Source organism: Nelusetta ayraudi, unplaced genomic scaffold (assembly GCF_046127955.1).
Source record: "Nelusetta ayraudi isolate G7.1 ecotype Tasmania unplaced genomic scaffold, CSIRO-AGI_Nayr_v1 ptg000059l, whole genome shotgun sequence".
NCBI classification, from domain to species: domain Eukaryota; kingdom Metazoa; phylum Chordata; class Actinopteri; order Tetraodontiformes; family Monacanthidae; genus Nelusetta; species Nelusetta ayraudi.
The window spans coordinates 4,182,967-4,200,002 of record NW_027466109.1 but is presented as its reverse complement, the minus strand read 5'-3'; the positions used below and the strand labels follow the sequence as shown (position 1 = coordinate 4,200,002).

The 17,036-nt window shown below is 42.7% G+C and overlaps 2 protein-coding genes across 7 annotated transcripts; both read right to left on the bottom strand.

The window, feature by feature from the left end:
* Positions 1 to 1,459: 1,459 nt before the first annotated feature.
* On the bottom strand, positions 1,460 to 8,240 carry abhd17ab (abhydrolase domain containing 17A, depalmitoylase b). Of its 2 annotated transcripts, XM_076039178.1 has the most exons (6): positions 7,428 to 8,240; positions 6,817 to 7,172; positions 5,740 to 5,934; positions 4,530 to 4,709; positions 3,837 to 4,087; positions 1,460 to 3,717 (listed from the first exon to the last, which is right to left on the bottom strand). In XM_076039178.1, the coding sequence occupies exons 2-5, from the start codon at positions 7,164 to 7,166 to the stop codon at positions 3,862 to 3,864; spliced, it is 951 nt and encodes a 316-aa protein (XP_075895293.1). In that variant the 5' UTR covers positions 7,167 to 7,172; positions 7,428 to 8,240; the 3' UTR covers positions 1,460 to 3,717; positions 3,837 to 3,861. The 2 variants fall into 2 exon arrangements, with proteins under 2 accessions (XP_075895293.1, XP_075895292.1); XM_076039177.1 differs by having other exon boundaries at positions 1,460 to 4,087.
* Positions 8,241 to 9,536: 1,296 nt separating this feature from the next.
* Positions 9,537 to 16,914, bottom strand: LOC142897318 (AN1-type zinc finger protein 5). 5 transcript variants are annotated; one of them, XM_076039555.1, is made up of 7 exons: positions 16,643 to 16,779; positions 15,553 to 15,742; positions 15,189 to 15,300; positions 14,443 to 14,570; positions 14,036 to 14,143; positions 13,419 to 13,488; positions 9,537 to 12,525 (listed from the first exon to the last, which is right to left on the bottom strand). In XM_076039555.1, the coding sequence occupies exons 2-7, from the start codon at positions 15,701 to 15,703 to the stop codon at positions 12,474 to 12,476; spliced, it is 621 nt and encodes a 206-aa protein (XP_075895670.1). In that variant the 5' UTR covers positions 15,704 to 15,742; positions 16,643 to 16,779; the 3' UTR covers positions 9,537 to 12,473. The 5 variants fall into 5 exon arrangements, with proteins under 5 accessions (XP_075895670.1, XP_075895667.1, XP_075895668.1 ...); XM_076039552.1 differs by lacking the exon at positions 13,419 to 13,488 and having other exon boundaries at positions 16,766 to 16,914; XM_076039553.1 differs by lacking the exon at positions 13,419 to 13,488 and having other exon boundaries at positions 16,659 to 16,793.
* Between the last annotated feature and the right edge of the window lie 122 nt (positions 16,915 to 17,036).

The window sequence follows — 17,036 nt, the reverse complement described above, 5'->3', positions numbered from 1 at the left end:
GGTCACAGGGGCAGTAGTCTCAGAAAGAGATGACCAGACCTGCCTGGACCCCAGTCACTTCTTCCCGCTCATCCGGTGGGACCCCAAGGCGTTAACTTTCTATACATTCTGCAAAAAATTGAGGTTATTTAAACAAGAATTGAAAAAATTATTGGCCTGCGAAATTACGTCAATTTTTTTTGCGACACCTGGTATTTCTCCCAATTAACAATTTTTGCTGAATTTCCCCCCTTTATTTAAACGGTTTAAATCTCTCATGCCTTTGATTCCTACCGTCAGTCCAGACAGCGCTGATCAGTGTTCTATCGGGACACTCGGACCGGTGTCACACGCATCAAAGACAACAACTCTGTATGCTGTACAGTCCTGGTTACAGCTGCGTGCCCAGCTGTGAAACTGTTTGTGTTAAATATCAAACACATTAACAAATTGGAATGTGTTTTTATGTTACCATCAAAAAGGCCTGAACATATAGTCCACAATCTTTAAATTGCTGTTTTGCTAAAAATCCAAAACGCAGCGTCGCTCAAGCGTCTGATCTTTGTGCTGATTTTGTGTCATATAACTGCTCTCTGTATTGTTCTTTTTTTTTTTTTTTTTTTATCTTGCAGTGATGCTGAATGTTCTGGTCGTTTCAGTGAACAGGGATTTCCCCTCGAGGACGATGAAGTCCAAATACGGCCGTGCAGCTGTGAAACAATATGCACTGTCCTACCAATGGCGAGTGGAGTGCTTTTTTATGTGTAGCCTTGCATAGTCGAGACCTGGCACGCCCCCCAGTCCTTTGATACACATTGACATTAAAGGGCCGGCGGTGGGTTTGAGTGAGTGGAGAACTGTGGCTGCTGTTTGATGCTGCAGTTGGTCAGGCTGCACTGCCTGCCCCGAGGTTGCTGCCGTGCTATTAATCCTGGGAGCATCTGAGAGAGACACCAGATACTTAATGCAGTCTGATGAAAAGGAACTCTGTGTGTGTGAGAGTGAGTGAGTGAGTGAGGCACTGAGTGAGTATGTGTGCGGTATACTGTCTGTTTTCTCACCAGTGTGCTTTGTTGGCAGACAATACGACAAGTGCAAGGTTGGGATGCACCGCAATTGCGGCAGCGGCTTAATTAAAACACATAATTTGAACCTTTCTTGGAAGAGCTGATAACAAGTCCCATTCCGCCTCCACAAAGGAGGACGCGCAGACACTCTTCAGCCAATTAAAGGCTCATTTACTCACCAGACAATGGTTCACCTGAGCCTTAAGCCTGAGTAACTGTCTTGCACGGCCCTGCAAGGCCTTTTACTACAGGCAGGCAAGTAATTGTTATTCACACAGTTCTGGGACTGAGACTGAACAATTAAAAAAAACAAAACAAAACACACTAGCCAGTACCTGTAGCTGAGATTAAGGTAAACTTCACCCTGACAATGGAGTGAAAGCAACACATTCTTGAGCAAAGACAAAGAGTCATTTTTCTTCACAACTCCGATGATGCTTTATTAACGATTTAGAATCTCTTTAGTTCTTGGAAGGGAAAAGTGTTTAAAAATTCATCGGTATGATAAACAGTGGTGAAGAATGAGTGATGACACAGAATTACACCCGAAATCCAAACATTTGAGGAAAGAGACAACATAAAACCTTTTAGAAATCAAACCCAAGCCTCCCAGTGCAGATAATAATAATAGTAGTAATTCCACACACTGGAGTTTCTCAACACAAACTTGCAGCTTCACTGTGGAGATTGACACGAACACACCCACAACTTGGTCAGTTACGCCGTTAACCCGCTGCGTCTTTGTCAGACAACAAATGTGTTGTGTGGATCCAAAATATCAAACAAGAGACAACTGGATATAGAGTCACCACAGAGCTGAGAAAAACAAAAAAAAAACAACAACAAAGTTTGTCTTTGGTTAATAAGATATAGACAGAAATAAGATGTACACTGGGTAAAGTGCTAAATTTAAAAACAAAAAACAGAACACACTTTGGTTTACACACATAATAAAATCTCAAAAGCCTTCTTTGCAAAAATAAAACCAATCAATCGGCGTATTTAGCCAAGTTAAAGTATTAAGATAGTTGAATAAAACACCTCTGTAGCTTGGTGCCGGCTGCACCGTCGAGTGCAGCCCATCATAAACAGTTTGCACGGTTTGACTTTGATGAACCAAAAGAACCTTGAATAATTCATGATGTTGGTTCACAGATTAGTGCCAGCTGGTCAGTTTGGTGTAAATAGTTAATGGTATTGAAAGACAAAGAAAACCATGATGAGCAGCTATTTTTAAACTTTGCCGACTCACATGTCAGCTACTCTGAGGACTTAAGTGTTTCAGACTGCTAAACGGAAAAAGAACCCAAGTGTTGCCCGAAGAGAAAACATTACCCCAGCTGTCAGCCTGATGAAATGGAGGCCACGCCCACCTGACAACTGACAAACATTTCACCCGAAACCGACTGCGGATGGCGAGATTAAAGGAGTGAAGACAGACTGACCGACTGGAGGTAGAGAAAGAGGCCCGTGTGATTTCCTGTCGCTCTGCAGCTGGAGAGGAAGGCCGTGCCGACGGAGGTGACCCACCGCTGTCAGATGTAAACAAGGTGAAATTGACTAAAACAGTTGTGTGAAAGGGTTGAACAGGCTCGAGTTCTCAATATACACTTATTCCGTACGTTTTATGACTCTGCAATGCTATTTGATAAATGTTATAAATACCTTCATTCTATTTAGCATTTCTTTTAAACCAATTTGAGAAGATGTATCTGCGCTTTGCACTGAAAGGTGCTGAATAAATACATGTTTACTACCGTCCGCAACTTAACTACTAATCTCATTCTCCAACTGCCGCAATAATATCATCAGACATAGTGTAGTTGCAATATTTGCATTAAACAAACAAAAAAAGAAAGTCAGAACCAAAGGAAAGACAACCACAGTGGCTACTCTCAAAGAGTTCTCTAGAGAACTGAAAAAGATGAATCTGAGAAAACAATTTCAGACGTTATCAAAAATATGGAGCACGCAGGGCATCTGAAGGTTACCTGAGTAAAATGTTCAACACAGTCAGTGAGAGAGAGAGGGAGAGAGGGGGAGAGGGAGACAGGGAGAGACTCAAACCAATTTAAAGGAGAAACACCTCTTTGTATGATGCAGTCCAATGCAACAAGTCTATTTCAGGAATAGTTCACCCAAAACTGACTGAATGATCCCTTAAAACAAACAAAACAAACAAAAAAACATTGAACTGCACTACTCTGAACAGGACCAAGTTAGAGTCCTGGACCCTGTTGACTGCATTGTAAACCTATTGCTATCACTTCAACAGGTGTTAGGAGGGGGAAAAAAAATACCAAATTCACTGCCATTCAGAGACATTCACCAACTGCAGGAAACTACAAGTGTAAGGAAAGCCAGAAGCTTTTCATGTGGACCTCAATGTTACAACTGTCCTAAAGGCTCGAGTTTGACGTCTGACTGATCCTCCGCATGATGTGTGTGCTCTGTGGACAGTTTCTGTTATTGCACAGTGAAGGAGGTTGACTGTCGCCAACAGGTGGCAGCGGTGCTGTTACCTTCTAAAAGTTAAATAGAGGAACTGTATGAATGCTGTTTCTGACAATGTTGATGAACATTTCTTTCCTCTCCTTGTCCCATCCGCCAACCGTCCATAAAAATACAACATGCCTTGATAATAAAGCACCACAGCAAAGTCTTTGACCGCCTAAGAAAAAAAGAAGAAAAAAAAAAAAAAAAAGTCATGGTTAGCCATGAAAGTCTTGTGGTGGTGACCTTTTGAGTGAAGCCCTGTAATATGCAGTGATGATGTTGGTGCTGGAGGACCTTCAACGGTCCCGGTGGCGACGCGTCAGGCATGTTGCGCTGCCACTTCCTGTCCGATGAAGCGTCGCAGGCGCTCCAGATACTGGCTGTACAGCTCAATGTCATTGTGTCCCGCTCCCTCCACCCACAGAGGCTCCACAGCCTTGGGGCAGCGCTCGAACAGCGCCAGGCCGTGGGAGAAGTCGATCACCTCGTCCTCTGTCCCATGGATGATGAGCACTGGCGACGGGATTTTGGACACTTTCTCGATGCTAGAAGGGGAGAAGGCATTTAAAGACCTGGATTATCAAGTCCTCCACCCCTACTAAATATCAAAAACATGTTTATTATAAATGTATGTGACACTAAGGATAATGGAGACTAGGGCTGCGCAATATTAGGAAAACGGGGGGGGGGGCAGTTACCAAAAGCAGTTACTCGGAGGCGGGCATCTAACGGCTCAATCTGATTGGCCAAATTTCTTTACATCTTGCGCATGGATGATCGCACATGTCGATATCGATACATTTACAATATATCATGCAGCCCTGGTGGAGACATGCAAATCATTATATAGACAGATTTAGTTAATCAGTATGGTGTAGATTTGATCTTTGACCTCTCATCTGCACACCACAGAGGTCACTGTGAAGGCTGGAGACGAGCGGCCGGCTGCGAAGGGCAACGGAGAGGCGGTGGAACGGAGAGACTCACTTTGGGAAAGCGTCGAAGCAGTACGTTTTCTTGGTGTCTGGAAAAGCCACCCTCATGCCAGAGGTCAGAGGTGAGTGAAGGACCACAGCGGCACACTCGTAGCGTGACGCCAGGTCCACGGTGGGCACCGTACCAATGCTCTGACCGTACAGGATTATATTCTCAGGGCTGATGCCATACCTGGCAAAGTTAAAGTACAAAGAGAATCTCTTAAGAGTTTGGGATACACAAAGTCGAGCAGTGACACACGCATTCATTTGAAGTAGTTCAAAGAGGAAATATTTGGGCTACTCTCTCTAAGCCTTTGCTTGGCCATTCTCTTAAAACCACTGGACTCCGTCCACACCAAGTGTGTTTAGATCACACTTCATTTATCACTCATTTGAAAACTTTCTTCACCTGGCCCCCATCTACCATCCCCAGAATTCAATCCTTCCTATTTTACCTGCGGTGCATATTTCATCTATACCAGGGGTGCAGAGGAAAATCTATTCCCAAGCGGGCCGGAGCGCTAAAATCATGGTATGGTAATAATAACGTAAAAATAACAACAACTTCCAGTTGTTTTCTTTGTTTTACTTTGTTTGTGTTATTTCAGCACTCTGTTGTCATCACTGTTGTCAAATCCTCAGTAAGGAAAGTTGCTATTGGCCGTCCTAAAAGTAGCCAAATTACGTCATCGTCTAATTTGCACAATTCACAACTGGCACTTGATCGCAACGTAAAAACAGCAGGAAAAGTCGCTAGATTTGTCGCTAGTCGCTTTTGACAGAAAAAAAAAAAGTCACCATGGGGAGTTGGAAAGTCGCCAGATGTGGCGAGAAAGTTGCCAAGTTGGCAACACTGCTCTGCGTCAACTTTGTCCGTTTCAACAGAGACATTTTGGGGCACTGAGGGCAGCCAATACAAAACGTGAGTGGCTGTACCTGTGCCGGTTTGCTCAGCCCCAGTATTGAGTTCATTTGCGAAGTAGGAACGATATTGTGACACCAAGTGGACACATTTAGAACAGCACTTCCTTTCATTAATAAATTGCAGTTTTTATATTTTGCAAAATCATCTCGCGGGCTGGGGAAAAAAACAGTTTGCGGGCCTATGCTGGACACCCCTGATCTATACCATCCCACATCTAACCCCCCCCCCCCCGGAAACACGGTGCTTCACAGCTCAACCTCTCACAGACAGATAAGGCAATTATCCTACAGTTTACCGTGTGCGCAAAGCATGCCAGGCCGCGTCGATGTCTGCGTAGAGGTTCTTCTCCGTGGGCTTGCCAGTGCTGACGCCGTAGCCCGAGTAATCATAGGAGAAGATGTTGCAGTTGATGCGAGTGCCGAGGCCGATGTAGAAGCTGCTCATCTGCCCGAGGTCCACTGCATTTCCATGGGAGAACAGAACTGTGAATCTGAAGAGACAGAGGGAGATCTCTTAAAATGGACACAGTCCATCAGTCAAATTCAAAGTACAAAAAAACGCATGTCGGGAGATTTTGTTACAGTACTTATTATACACTAGTATCAAAACTTTAACCGAAATGTTTATGACAGCAACACCTTAGTCAACGCTGTAATAGTGGCTCAGTGGTTGTCCACTTCTTTGACATTCATCTTTAGTGTAAATGTGATAAGTAAATATAATAATGTCGTATGAACCAAACCAAACACTTTACAAAGTAGTGGAGCTTAACTGAAACATAGTCCAGTCAGCAAACTATGCTCCTTGGCCCACCTTGCTAACTCCAGACCAGATCTACCATTAGGCTGCCTTCCCTAGACTTGTTCTGCGGTTGCTTTTACTTCAAGATATTTTACAAATCCATGTAAAAAGTAAAATTTCCACAATAACTGGCTGGGCATTCCAGACTTCTATTTATTCTGTTTATTCACAAGCTGTGATGCTTTGGAAAAATCAAACCACTCGCGTTCTTAGTACTTTTCCCCACATGTTCATAGTTTTCACTTCTGAATTTATCATTGGAATGGGACACTTTGAAGGGTGTTCTAAACAGGAAACAAAGCGGCTGAAAGCAAAGGACGAAATCAGTGTCAAAGCAGGAAGACGAATGTTGAAGTCAGCTGAGTCAACGGGAAGCGAAGGAAGAAGTGTTGGCGTGGGTGGAAGAAATCCTGACGAGACAGGATGGAGTGGAAGCACTTCTGCTGAACGCAGCTCCTTGCGTCAAAGAACACAAACTTTCACACTAGCCCAGGGTCTAAAAATAACACGAGGAATTGTTCCCCATCGCCGCACTGCTTCAGACTGTAGCGAAGCCCGTCGGATGACCCACCTGGCGTTAGGAACACAGCGGATGTACATGCATCCGACTCTGTTCCCCCGACTGGAGCGGGTGAGGAACACCTCGGTCGTGTCCAGCTCTCGCTGCGAGTACTGAAACTCCGCCCGCTCGGTCAGGTGAAGCTTCCATCTGCCATCCAAGGCCCCGGCCCCTGAAACCGACGCGCCGCTGCGCACCCGCACGTTGGAGGCTGCGGCGTGCTGAGGGGCGCCTGCCTCCAGCTGTGGAACAAAGGCGTACGTGGGCTCGGGGGGCAGGAAGGCGAGCTTGGCGGCAATGCGGCTGGGGCAGGGTGGGCAGCAGAACAGGCAGCACAGCTCGCTCAGCGACAGACCATTCATCCTTCACTGTTGGAGGGAGGGATGACAAGAGGATCACTGTACAGCTGTGGCGCACACACACACACACACACACACACACACACACACACACACACACACACACACTAAACAAAGACACACTTATTGCCAATGTAATGCAGCGTGCCAGTGTTGGTTCTGGTAAAAGATGGTGACTGGCGCTCAGTTTTATCATTTCACAGCTGGAAATTTGCAGAAAGCTACTGGATAATACACTCAAGAGTAAGGCAATGTTAGACTTACCTGTTGATCTTGGCAGTTCAGTCAAACAGAAGCAGTGCTAAAAGTCGGTAAACAATTAAAAAAATAACACACACAAAAAAAAAAAACCCCACAGAAGCTTCCACCCGTTTAGCCAGATCCAAACACAGAATACTGCTCGTTAAGTGCCCTGTCAGCAGAAGAAAGAAAAAAAAAAAGTTGTGCAGCCTGCTAGCTGAACGGAAAAAGTATCATTCACGACGTTTCTGCAAAGTTCCGAAAGAAGTCCAGACACTGTCCATTCTGCATACCTGTAAAGTTGTTGACGGTGGGCAAAAAAACAAAACAAACAAACAAAAAAAAACCACAACCAACCAAATACGACTTGCCGTTGAAGAAGTGCGACAACTTTCTTTCCGACCGTCACTTGCGCATAGACGGTTAAAAAAAAGCGTCGCGAGGGGAAAGTTGACCTCGAAACAAACTAAATATCAGCTCGTTATCCACAAACACTAATAATTTTAGCGCGACCAAAAGCAGCAGAACAGCGAAGCTGCACTTTGAAGAAGAAAGTAACATACGGAGGTCAGCTAACGCTATCCCGTCCCGACTTAAGCTAGCGGACAGCCACAAACACGGACGTTTCAATTAAAATATTTCTCCGATGTCGTCCAAGTTATAAAAGTGGTAAATTACGCCTCGACGCGCGCCAAAGTATCTCCGAGAATCCGCGGTGCAGACACATACGCGGACTTAACGGGTGGCGTCATGACATTTCTATCCATATACGTGCAATGTTTTCCTAGCCACTACTTTGCTGTTTAACCGCATCCGGAAGCAACAGCTGACAGGATGTGACGTACTGAACGTCCACGAGACTAGTCTCCTGAGCAAATAACGGTAAACAGATGAAGTTTCCGCATCTTGCGTAGCATTGAGAGCAACATTAGGACGAGGCTGCAATGTGGCGCCGCAGAAAATGTCTCTCTTCAGCAGAGTTAGATTTCCCCGAGGCTACTCTGATGGACTAGATGGATTTGATTAAATATTGATGTGTTTCCAATTATTGCTGTGGCAATGATGTGAAGCCAGTGTGTTGTATCGTTGTAAAAAAAAACAATGGATGCAGCCATTTAAATGGGGCTCGAGGGGGCAGCCGGTGTTCCGATGACTTAATGCACAATTTACTTTGGCAGTGTTGTCAAACAAACGCGTTTCCAGGTCACCCGTGCTTTTTTTTTTTTTTTTAGGAAATGTGTCCTAAAAATGCAGCTCTATAAATCTGCCCTCTGTGATGTTGCAATGGGTGATAACTTCCAACCACTTCGGCATTTATTCCACTCTCTAAGGCTTATTTCCCCCCCGTTAAAACATCCAGAAGATAAATCTTAGCATTTTTGTGAGAAACAGTGAACAATTGTTTTTTTTTTTTTTTTTTTAAACACGATAGTTTCTTAGATTGATTATATTGATTATATATACACACACATGGGGAGAGAGAGAGAGGCATCATAGAGAAGCATCATACTTTGATAATTGGGAGGTTATTAAAACTCATAATCAAATATTCTTTAAAAAAAGTGTTTTCAGTTGCACAAACAGTGCATGTCAGTGCCATAGAATAGTAGTTGCGGTGCAAATCAGGCTTTCAGCAATAAAAACAAACACGCATAATGTAAAATAAACTTTGTGAATTTATTGTTTTATACTTAATCTTACACATCATACAATCCTAAATCTGAAAAAGAAAAAACAAACAAAATTTAAAAAAAAAAAAAAAAAAAAAGATATCTGGTGGTGTTTCTGTGGGGACTGGAGTGCCAAGGGACAAGAACGGCTCTGAAAACTCCAAGTTTCTGTCGACGGTCCTAAAGCCCGTCATGGAAAAGAAAGACTGAATCAAGTCATTGTAATGTCTTTGCTTTTGCTGTCTGCAAAACAGGTTCCTTATCACTCAAAACCCTTACATGCTAAAAAAACAAAACAAAAAACAAACACACAACATACGACAGTTGTGCCAAGGACAGGTTCGAGGCCATTTCAAACCTATAGCAACAGACCAGTGGGGAGAAAAACACTGATACACACCATCTGCTTTGTTTGCTAATTGCTGGTGCCAAGTCCTTTATCACAAACACAAGAATGTCAGGGTTTTTGTTGTTTTTTTGCACTCACTCAAACCAAAGCTGTATTACAATCTAGGCCAAGAATTTTGATGAATGATAACAGCTGATGTTATGGTGGTGTACATTCAAACCGCTCATTTTTTTTTCTTTTTACAATAACGGAAGTACAGAGTGGAGAGAGTTGATATGAGCAGTCAAAAGGAAAGGCCCAAACTATGAAATCCTCCATGTTTAACTGGACAATCATCACATACAAAAGGACTATGAATATGTTCAGTCGTGTTTTTTTTGGTGTGTTAAAAATATTTTGGAATGCCTTCAACTGTAAATTTGAGTATGTTAAAATATCAGAAAGATCCTTGGGAGGGGACAAACTGCAGGTGGTGCGGTGAGTAAGTTTCCAATTTAAATGTTGCATTTAAATGTCACACATCGCTGTCCTGAAAAGAACATCTCATTCTCTGGTCCTCCTGTCTATATTCTCTTAGTGCTGGCACATGAGGTCCAAAGCTGTTCAAGTAGGCATGTCTCTAAACAACAGTCCGACACATTGTTCAGTTCATTCCAGAGTCCATCAAATTCAACACATTCGTCACTGGCATTGTCTTTGTGAGAATGTAGACCCTGCAAATGTCTTCTTTTTTTTTTTTGTCAAGCTCTAAATATCTCACTACTCGCTGATCAAGATTACATAACTTATGGAAAAAAAGAAAATTGGGGACTATTGAGAAATCATTTTTCAAAACACCAGCAAACAGGGGACAGTAATAGCAGGAGGCTGAGTACGTTTCAGTAACAGGACATAAGCATCAACTGTACATCAGCAAGGTTAAAGTGTAATTTTAATATTAGGGCTTAATAAAGGTCACATGGCCAGTTGGAGTCAGCCATGGTGATGCCAATCAAACATTAGGATTATTTTCAGGGTTCATGATGCCGTCATAAAAATAAATGGAGGGTACAAGATAAAGGGAAAGGACAGAATTAAAGAAATTAAACTTTTTTTTGGATATTCTGAAAGCATTTTATACAGACTATTTTCACCTTAGTTACTCCTTTATCACCTGGCAAAAATCTACATTATGATTATTCTATAGGAATAGCCATATGGTATTTACATCTGGAGAGGAGACTCTTGTTAACTTGAACCACTGGGTTCCAGTCATGCACTGTGCTAACTGCTGTGTGGTCTTAAAAACGTTTCAGCTTCATTTCAACTTTTGCAGTTACTTTCAAAACAGGCCTGACATGCATTTTTTTTTTTACGTATGATCTTCTCAGAAGAAGCTAGCTAGAAGCGCTTTTGGTAGTAACGACTTAAGTGATTCTTAGCACATTGCAAATAGCGCGGCGACTCCGTAGCATTGCAACAGTCTCTGCTTCAGCTGGGAGCAACGTGTGCCAATTGGTTGAAAAATCACGGCTCCCAGGTCAGTTTTGTGTGAGTCGTCTGCTGGTGGTTAGAGAGACATGGAGCGCCACTCTCCATAGAACAGAAAAAAAAAAGGGCATCCGGGAACTTTTAACAGCCTCGTCAACCAAAAAAGGCAACATCTTCAGCAAGTCTGCCCAACAATAACCGTGGATGAGCCAGATGCTGAGCAAAACGGAACATGTGGCACGATAATGTTGTGCTCAGCACCGGATAGACCATGTTGTGCTTTGTCTCTGAGCACACGCTTGTTAGCGCGCTACATGTGGTTTGCGAGCTGTAACTTGACTCTACCCCGTCAGAGCTTGTGTAGTTTTTATTTAAATGGTTATATAATTAAGATGTGATTACTTAATTATAACTGCAAAGGTTAAGCTCAAATCTTGGCGATTTGCCGACACATGCAGCCAATCCTCCAGCACAGACCAACCAAACGATAAAAAATAAATAAGAATGCAATCACACAATTCAAGCTAACTACAATATATTAATATAGATCTTCTGATGTCATACGTTCATTAAAACAGGGAAAAAAAAGAAAAAAAAACAACACAAAATTCAATCACTCGGTTAAGTCAAGGTTCTCAGTAACCCCTGCCCTTGCCCTCCCCTGCCATCCCTCGCCATTAAATGCTCATGCACCCAATACCAGTATGATAGGTCAATATATCAAAGAGAAACATATCCTGGAAAAACGTCGACTCTCTGGAGATCAACAACTGGTGGCCCATTTAGCGAAGAGGTGGAAAAAAAAAGGCCAATTGGACAGGAAGTTGACATCATTTTCAGGCCGGGAGAGAAATTATATTCCAAAGCCCTTAAAAGGTCTCGCTGATAGACACATTCTCCCAACTTGGTTTTTCATTTTTCAAATGAATCTCGCTCAAGCTTCGTTGAGCTCTTTGCCATTGTGGTGTCACATTCCTTATCTGCTCGCACCCCCTATCTTATTTCAACTACTTCACAGGGATTGTATAAAAATAAACTCACACGATCCCAGAAGTTGAAAAACAAAAAAACAAAACAAAAAAAAAAAGGGGTAAAATCCAATATCCTCCCCCTCCCCAGTGCAACACATTTGTCCGCCACGTCCCTTTGGCTCTCTCCCAGACTCTCAAGCAAATGGACACACACACACACACACACACACACACACACACACACACACACACACACACACACACACACACACACACACACACACACACACACACACACACACACACACACTAGTGGAGAGAGAGGGAGATGCTAATAGGGGAGGCTTCAGGACCGTGGCTGCAATCTCACCACCCCACCCCCGCCCGCCCGCCCGCCTCAGACTACCATGAACAAATGAAGCCATGATATAAGGTGTTTTCATTTAAGTCACCATTGTTCAGATTCACATCGTCAGAGAATTTTCTTGGGTTTTTTCCCTCTCCACTCAGTCCTCATAACTTCTGAATTTTCTCGGCCACCACGATGGGATTCTCTTTGCGTATGCGGGCAGCAGCTGCACTCCGGTAGTCGTAGGGACAGTCGTGTTTGTCAGAGTAACGGTGGATGGCACAGAACAGGTTTCCGCAGCGACAGTCGAAACCTTTGGTGAAGAGAGGTATACAGGGGTTAGCAGTCGCATCGCGGTGTTATACATCAAGAGTTGAGAAATTGATATTTTAAGGGCTTGCACAGGTGGAATGAGCTTCTTTTTTTGGTTTTTAAACAAACACAACCTGTAAATGCTTGAGTTTACGTTCACCATATTCACCTGTTTCTTCTTTTGAACACCTGGCAGCAAGTTGCCTTTGAAATTAAATTAAGGGATAAACTTTTATTTCAATGAAACCATGTTTGAAATTAAATAAATACTAGCAGGTGACATCACTAATATAGCAAGATGATGTAGGTTTTTTATGTAGATAATGTGATTAAAATAAATAAGATGTCATTTCATTTGCTGATAAGAAGCTGGGCCTTTACGTTATTAAAAACTGCAAGATAGTTTTGAGGTTTCTGTTATACCTGAGATAATATGCAAAACACGTTTTATGTTCCTATTCGAGCCAAGTTGTGTAGCAGCAACGCTGGAGGTCAGCGGAGGTCAGCAGTGCACAGTGTGAAATAACTCGAGACTGAATTCTGAACCTGCAGAATGAGGCTTCCAGTGCGAGTGTTTGTGCCCGTGAAGGACATTCAATAAGCTTTTGAAATTATGGAAACATTAAACATAGACTTTCATTTTATACAAAGACTCACAACTATTCTCTGCCTCCAAATTAGAGACCTTAAGATACATGAACAATTTAGGCCTCCAACACTTTACTAATTAATTTTTGTATTTTTCACATTTTCAAGATATTCTGTTTCGTTTGTATGTCTGACAAGCACCAATAATGCATTATTTTATTACAATAGAAACATGCAGTATAAGTGTGCTAAATACTCTAATGGCAAAATGACTCACAGTAAACATAAAAAATCTTAATACAGTGCCTTTTTTGCTTTGGTTTGTTGGTAATGTAGACCCCAGAGAAATCATCAGTCCAGCAACAGCAACACAGTTCTTAGAGAAGAAACCCAACAAAACTGATATACTTAGTGGAAGTGAGCCAACTTTGTTGCATGGCAATATTGTTCAATATTGCTGACACAGAGAACACTGTAATGTCCCATAAAACATTTTCTTTTCTCTTTCCCTTCAGCCATGACACCGACTTTTTACGGTCATAATCGCCTGCACATACGCAAGTACTTCAGTTACCAACCTTTGACTTTGCAGTTTAAGCAGTTTGATACGTATTACACCGAACATTTTGATATTGCAATGCCAATTAGTTATTATTAAATGCTATTATTTGCTATACCCTCCGTCCCACAAAGAAATCTGCAGTCAATCTGTGAAACGTTAAAATCCTATTTAAAATTTCGGCCAAGCAATAACAAACAGACATCAGTGGAGGGAGAATGGTGCACAAAGTTAAAGAACTGCCAGGATGTGATTATCATATAAATGGAAAACAGCAGTTGATTATGCTGCTGAACCTTTGAACCCACTTAGACGTTAAGTCCCTCATTAAGAAGTGTGGAACGTGAAACAGTGCCTTTCTTACCAGTGAGTCCCACTTTCTTTCGGCAGGAAAAGCACCGGTTCTTTTTCTTGTTTTTGTCGGGGGTTTGGTCATTATCAGACGACGCCTGCGCTGCTTCACCCTGTGGCTCTGAAAAACAAACCACTTGTTCAACAAATGGAACAGTAAGTAATGCTGTTTCATAGCCTTCCTAAACATGACAAAGAGACAAGGGGGCGATTAAAAGCTCCACTAACCCTGGATGACAATAATCCACGCTTCATAATAATGATGTACGGAACAAAATAACAAAAAGTGACAAGATAAGAACAAAAAAAGACGTCTATATCTAACACGATCCTCTTCATCTAACACAAAAGTTGAAATAGTTTTTGTGCATAGTCGATTGACTCCACAATAAAAGGGCCAGTATTCTCTGTGATATGTACCTGTACTGGTTGTAGCACTCTCCTCTTCTCCTTCTTCAGTCTCCACTCGATCAGAGTCTAAAGCTCCAGAATCCTGGGAGATGCTCATAGATGTCATCTGTTGAGTGACTGGACTGGGAGAACTCGGACTGCCACAATGACAACAACAAAGTAATCAGCACCTCACATCCACCAAGAAATAGCTAGGTTACTTAATAATTTCTATACGTGATTAAGTATTACTTATATAAATGACTTTAAAATGAATGAAACATTTTATTTGTATATCTGGGGTGACAATGCAATGGCCAAGAGAGGGAAAAAGTTAGGAAAATTCAGTATTGCTGCTATTTGATGAATAAAATGAGTGGACTATATTCAATTCCGTTTTGCTTGGTGACTGATATCTAGCCACTAATGATAAGGATTACTTTCATGCTCACGTGTGAGTGATAAACAATGCATTTGATGAGCAATCACAATCAGTTTCGACAAGACTCGAGCAACTGGTGACGCAGAGTCTCCAAACAAAAACAAAAAGCGGCCACATTATCCCTGATTACATGATACAGCCAGATCGGGCACAAATCCCTCCTGATAATTCCAAAATCTCATCACATTAACAAAACAAAAGAGGGCTGTGACTTCTTTGTAAACACTCTGACAAGTCTAAACCCACTACTGGAACAACTTCAATTGAAACTGACATCATCATAACGCTGGTAATCTGATTTTATATCGAAATGTACTTTCCCCACTCGGTGTACCTGTTCATTTGTTCCTCTGCTGGGGTCCCTACAACCTCTGTGCTGGACTCTGAGGGTGCGCCCTCCACAGTCACAGCAGCCGATCCAGGTGAGCCTACCGGTGACGTAGCACCTGTGTGTGAAGATAAAACCAGGTACAATTGGACACAGCGGCAAAGTAACCTTTTAAACTGTAAACCTTTAAATATAAACTACATCACCAATGCTTTTGCCATAAAAAAAAAAAGAAGAAGCATAATGACGGATTAATAAAGATGTTCCTGATCTTCTGACCATTTTCAGATTACTGTTCCATTAGTTTCTGTTTTCATTCTGCCACACCTTACATTCCTATAGACAGACCACTCCCCTTCCCCTTTCTCACCTGGGGGGCTGGATCGTCCCCCTCCCTGTTGTCTTTGCAGGTTTTCCTTGTAGCATACCGAGCACATGCCGTTGGTGCGGGGGTTACCATAGAAACCGCATCCCATGGTGCAAAGCATTGGCACCTGGGTCTGGTTGGTCTCCTGAGCCATGCTGTGACGGAGGGGCAAGGGGGATGGGAGAGGATATCCCTGGGAGGAAACAGAAAGATGGATCCGTGATTATGATTATCCGCGGTCTGCTTATTTTACTTTAGAGTTGCTTGGTTTCAATTTGATAGATCTTAGTGGAAGGCATTTTTAATGTGGGATTAGAGCTGCAGACACAGAGGCACTGCGCCAGGAGCGTTTAGACAGGAATTCGTGGAATTGTCACAAAAACAACCCGAGAGTTGTTTTTTTCTTTCTTTCGCAGCTATGAAAACAGGAAAAGCAAAAAACAAAAAACAAAAAAACAACAACAACGGCCAGGACACAAAGCGCACCGTTTCAGCAAAGTCGCTCAAACGACCTTCCTCTGGTTCACGGCAAACATTGTTTAAAACAACACTGACATAAGTTTTATTGTAGGCTATACGACACATATATCCATAAAACGCCCAGAAACCTTAAGTAAACAATCAAGGACAAGCAACAAAATACAAGACGATTAAACTATATCGACTGAACTCTGGTTATCAGTACAACTCACAGCTGTTCACCCGTTTCTGTGGGTCAGCATCAGAAAACAATCGGCATCTTATGCTTACATGGCTCAGAGCAAACACTGTATTAGCTAACAGCCACACTAAATGTTTTGTCTGTCTGCCACTCCATACTGACGCGAAAACAAAGGCAAACTCTCGAAAAGGCCCTCCGTTGTGATACAAATCGGGGAAATACGTTAAACAACGCGTCGCCAGCGGCAAACTAAAGGCAAATTGCGCGTTTAAAACCGAACGAACGTTAGCGCTAGCAGGCTAACGTTAGCAGAGCGGCTAGCGCAATCAGCCAGTCTGTAAACTGTGCCATGTCCGTCAACGTCCGAGCTCAGTTTGACATCGGTTACACTTAACGGGCGCCTCTCGTAGCGATCCAAAACGTACACGGTACCTTGAAATAAATGTACCGCGGGCTGTCGACGACTTTGGGCTTCCGATTTAAGCAACTTGTTTCCCCCAACCGAGCGCGCGGCCTCCTACCCAGCGATAACTCCCGACATTAGAAACAACGCACATGACGTCACCCTCAACATCGATTCAGCCCTCAGAAGAGGCCAACACAGCAAAGTCCTCAAACCCAGCGACGGCCATGACGTCACCCTCAACATCAGGGGTCAACATAAATAGTCCACCACCCAAGCCAGAAATATGACAGAAAGTAATAGACTCAAAATATGAAATGTGGTTGAGAATCTCATAGAAATGCCTTAAAGAATTTCTACTACATGGAACATGAGAATGTGGAGGAAACAAGAGTTTTAACCTTTTCCTTAAAATTCTGACTT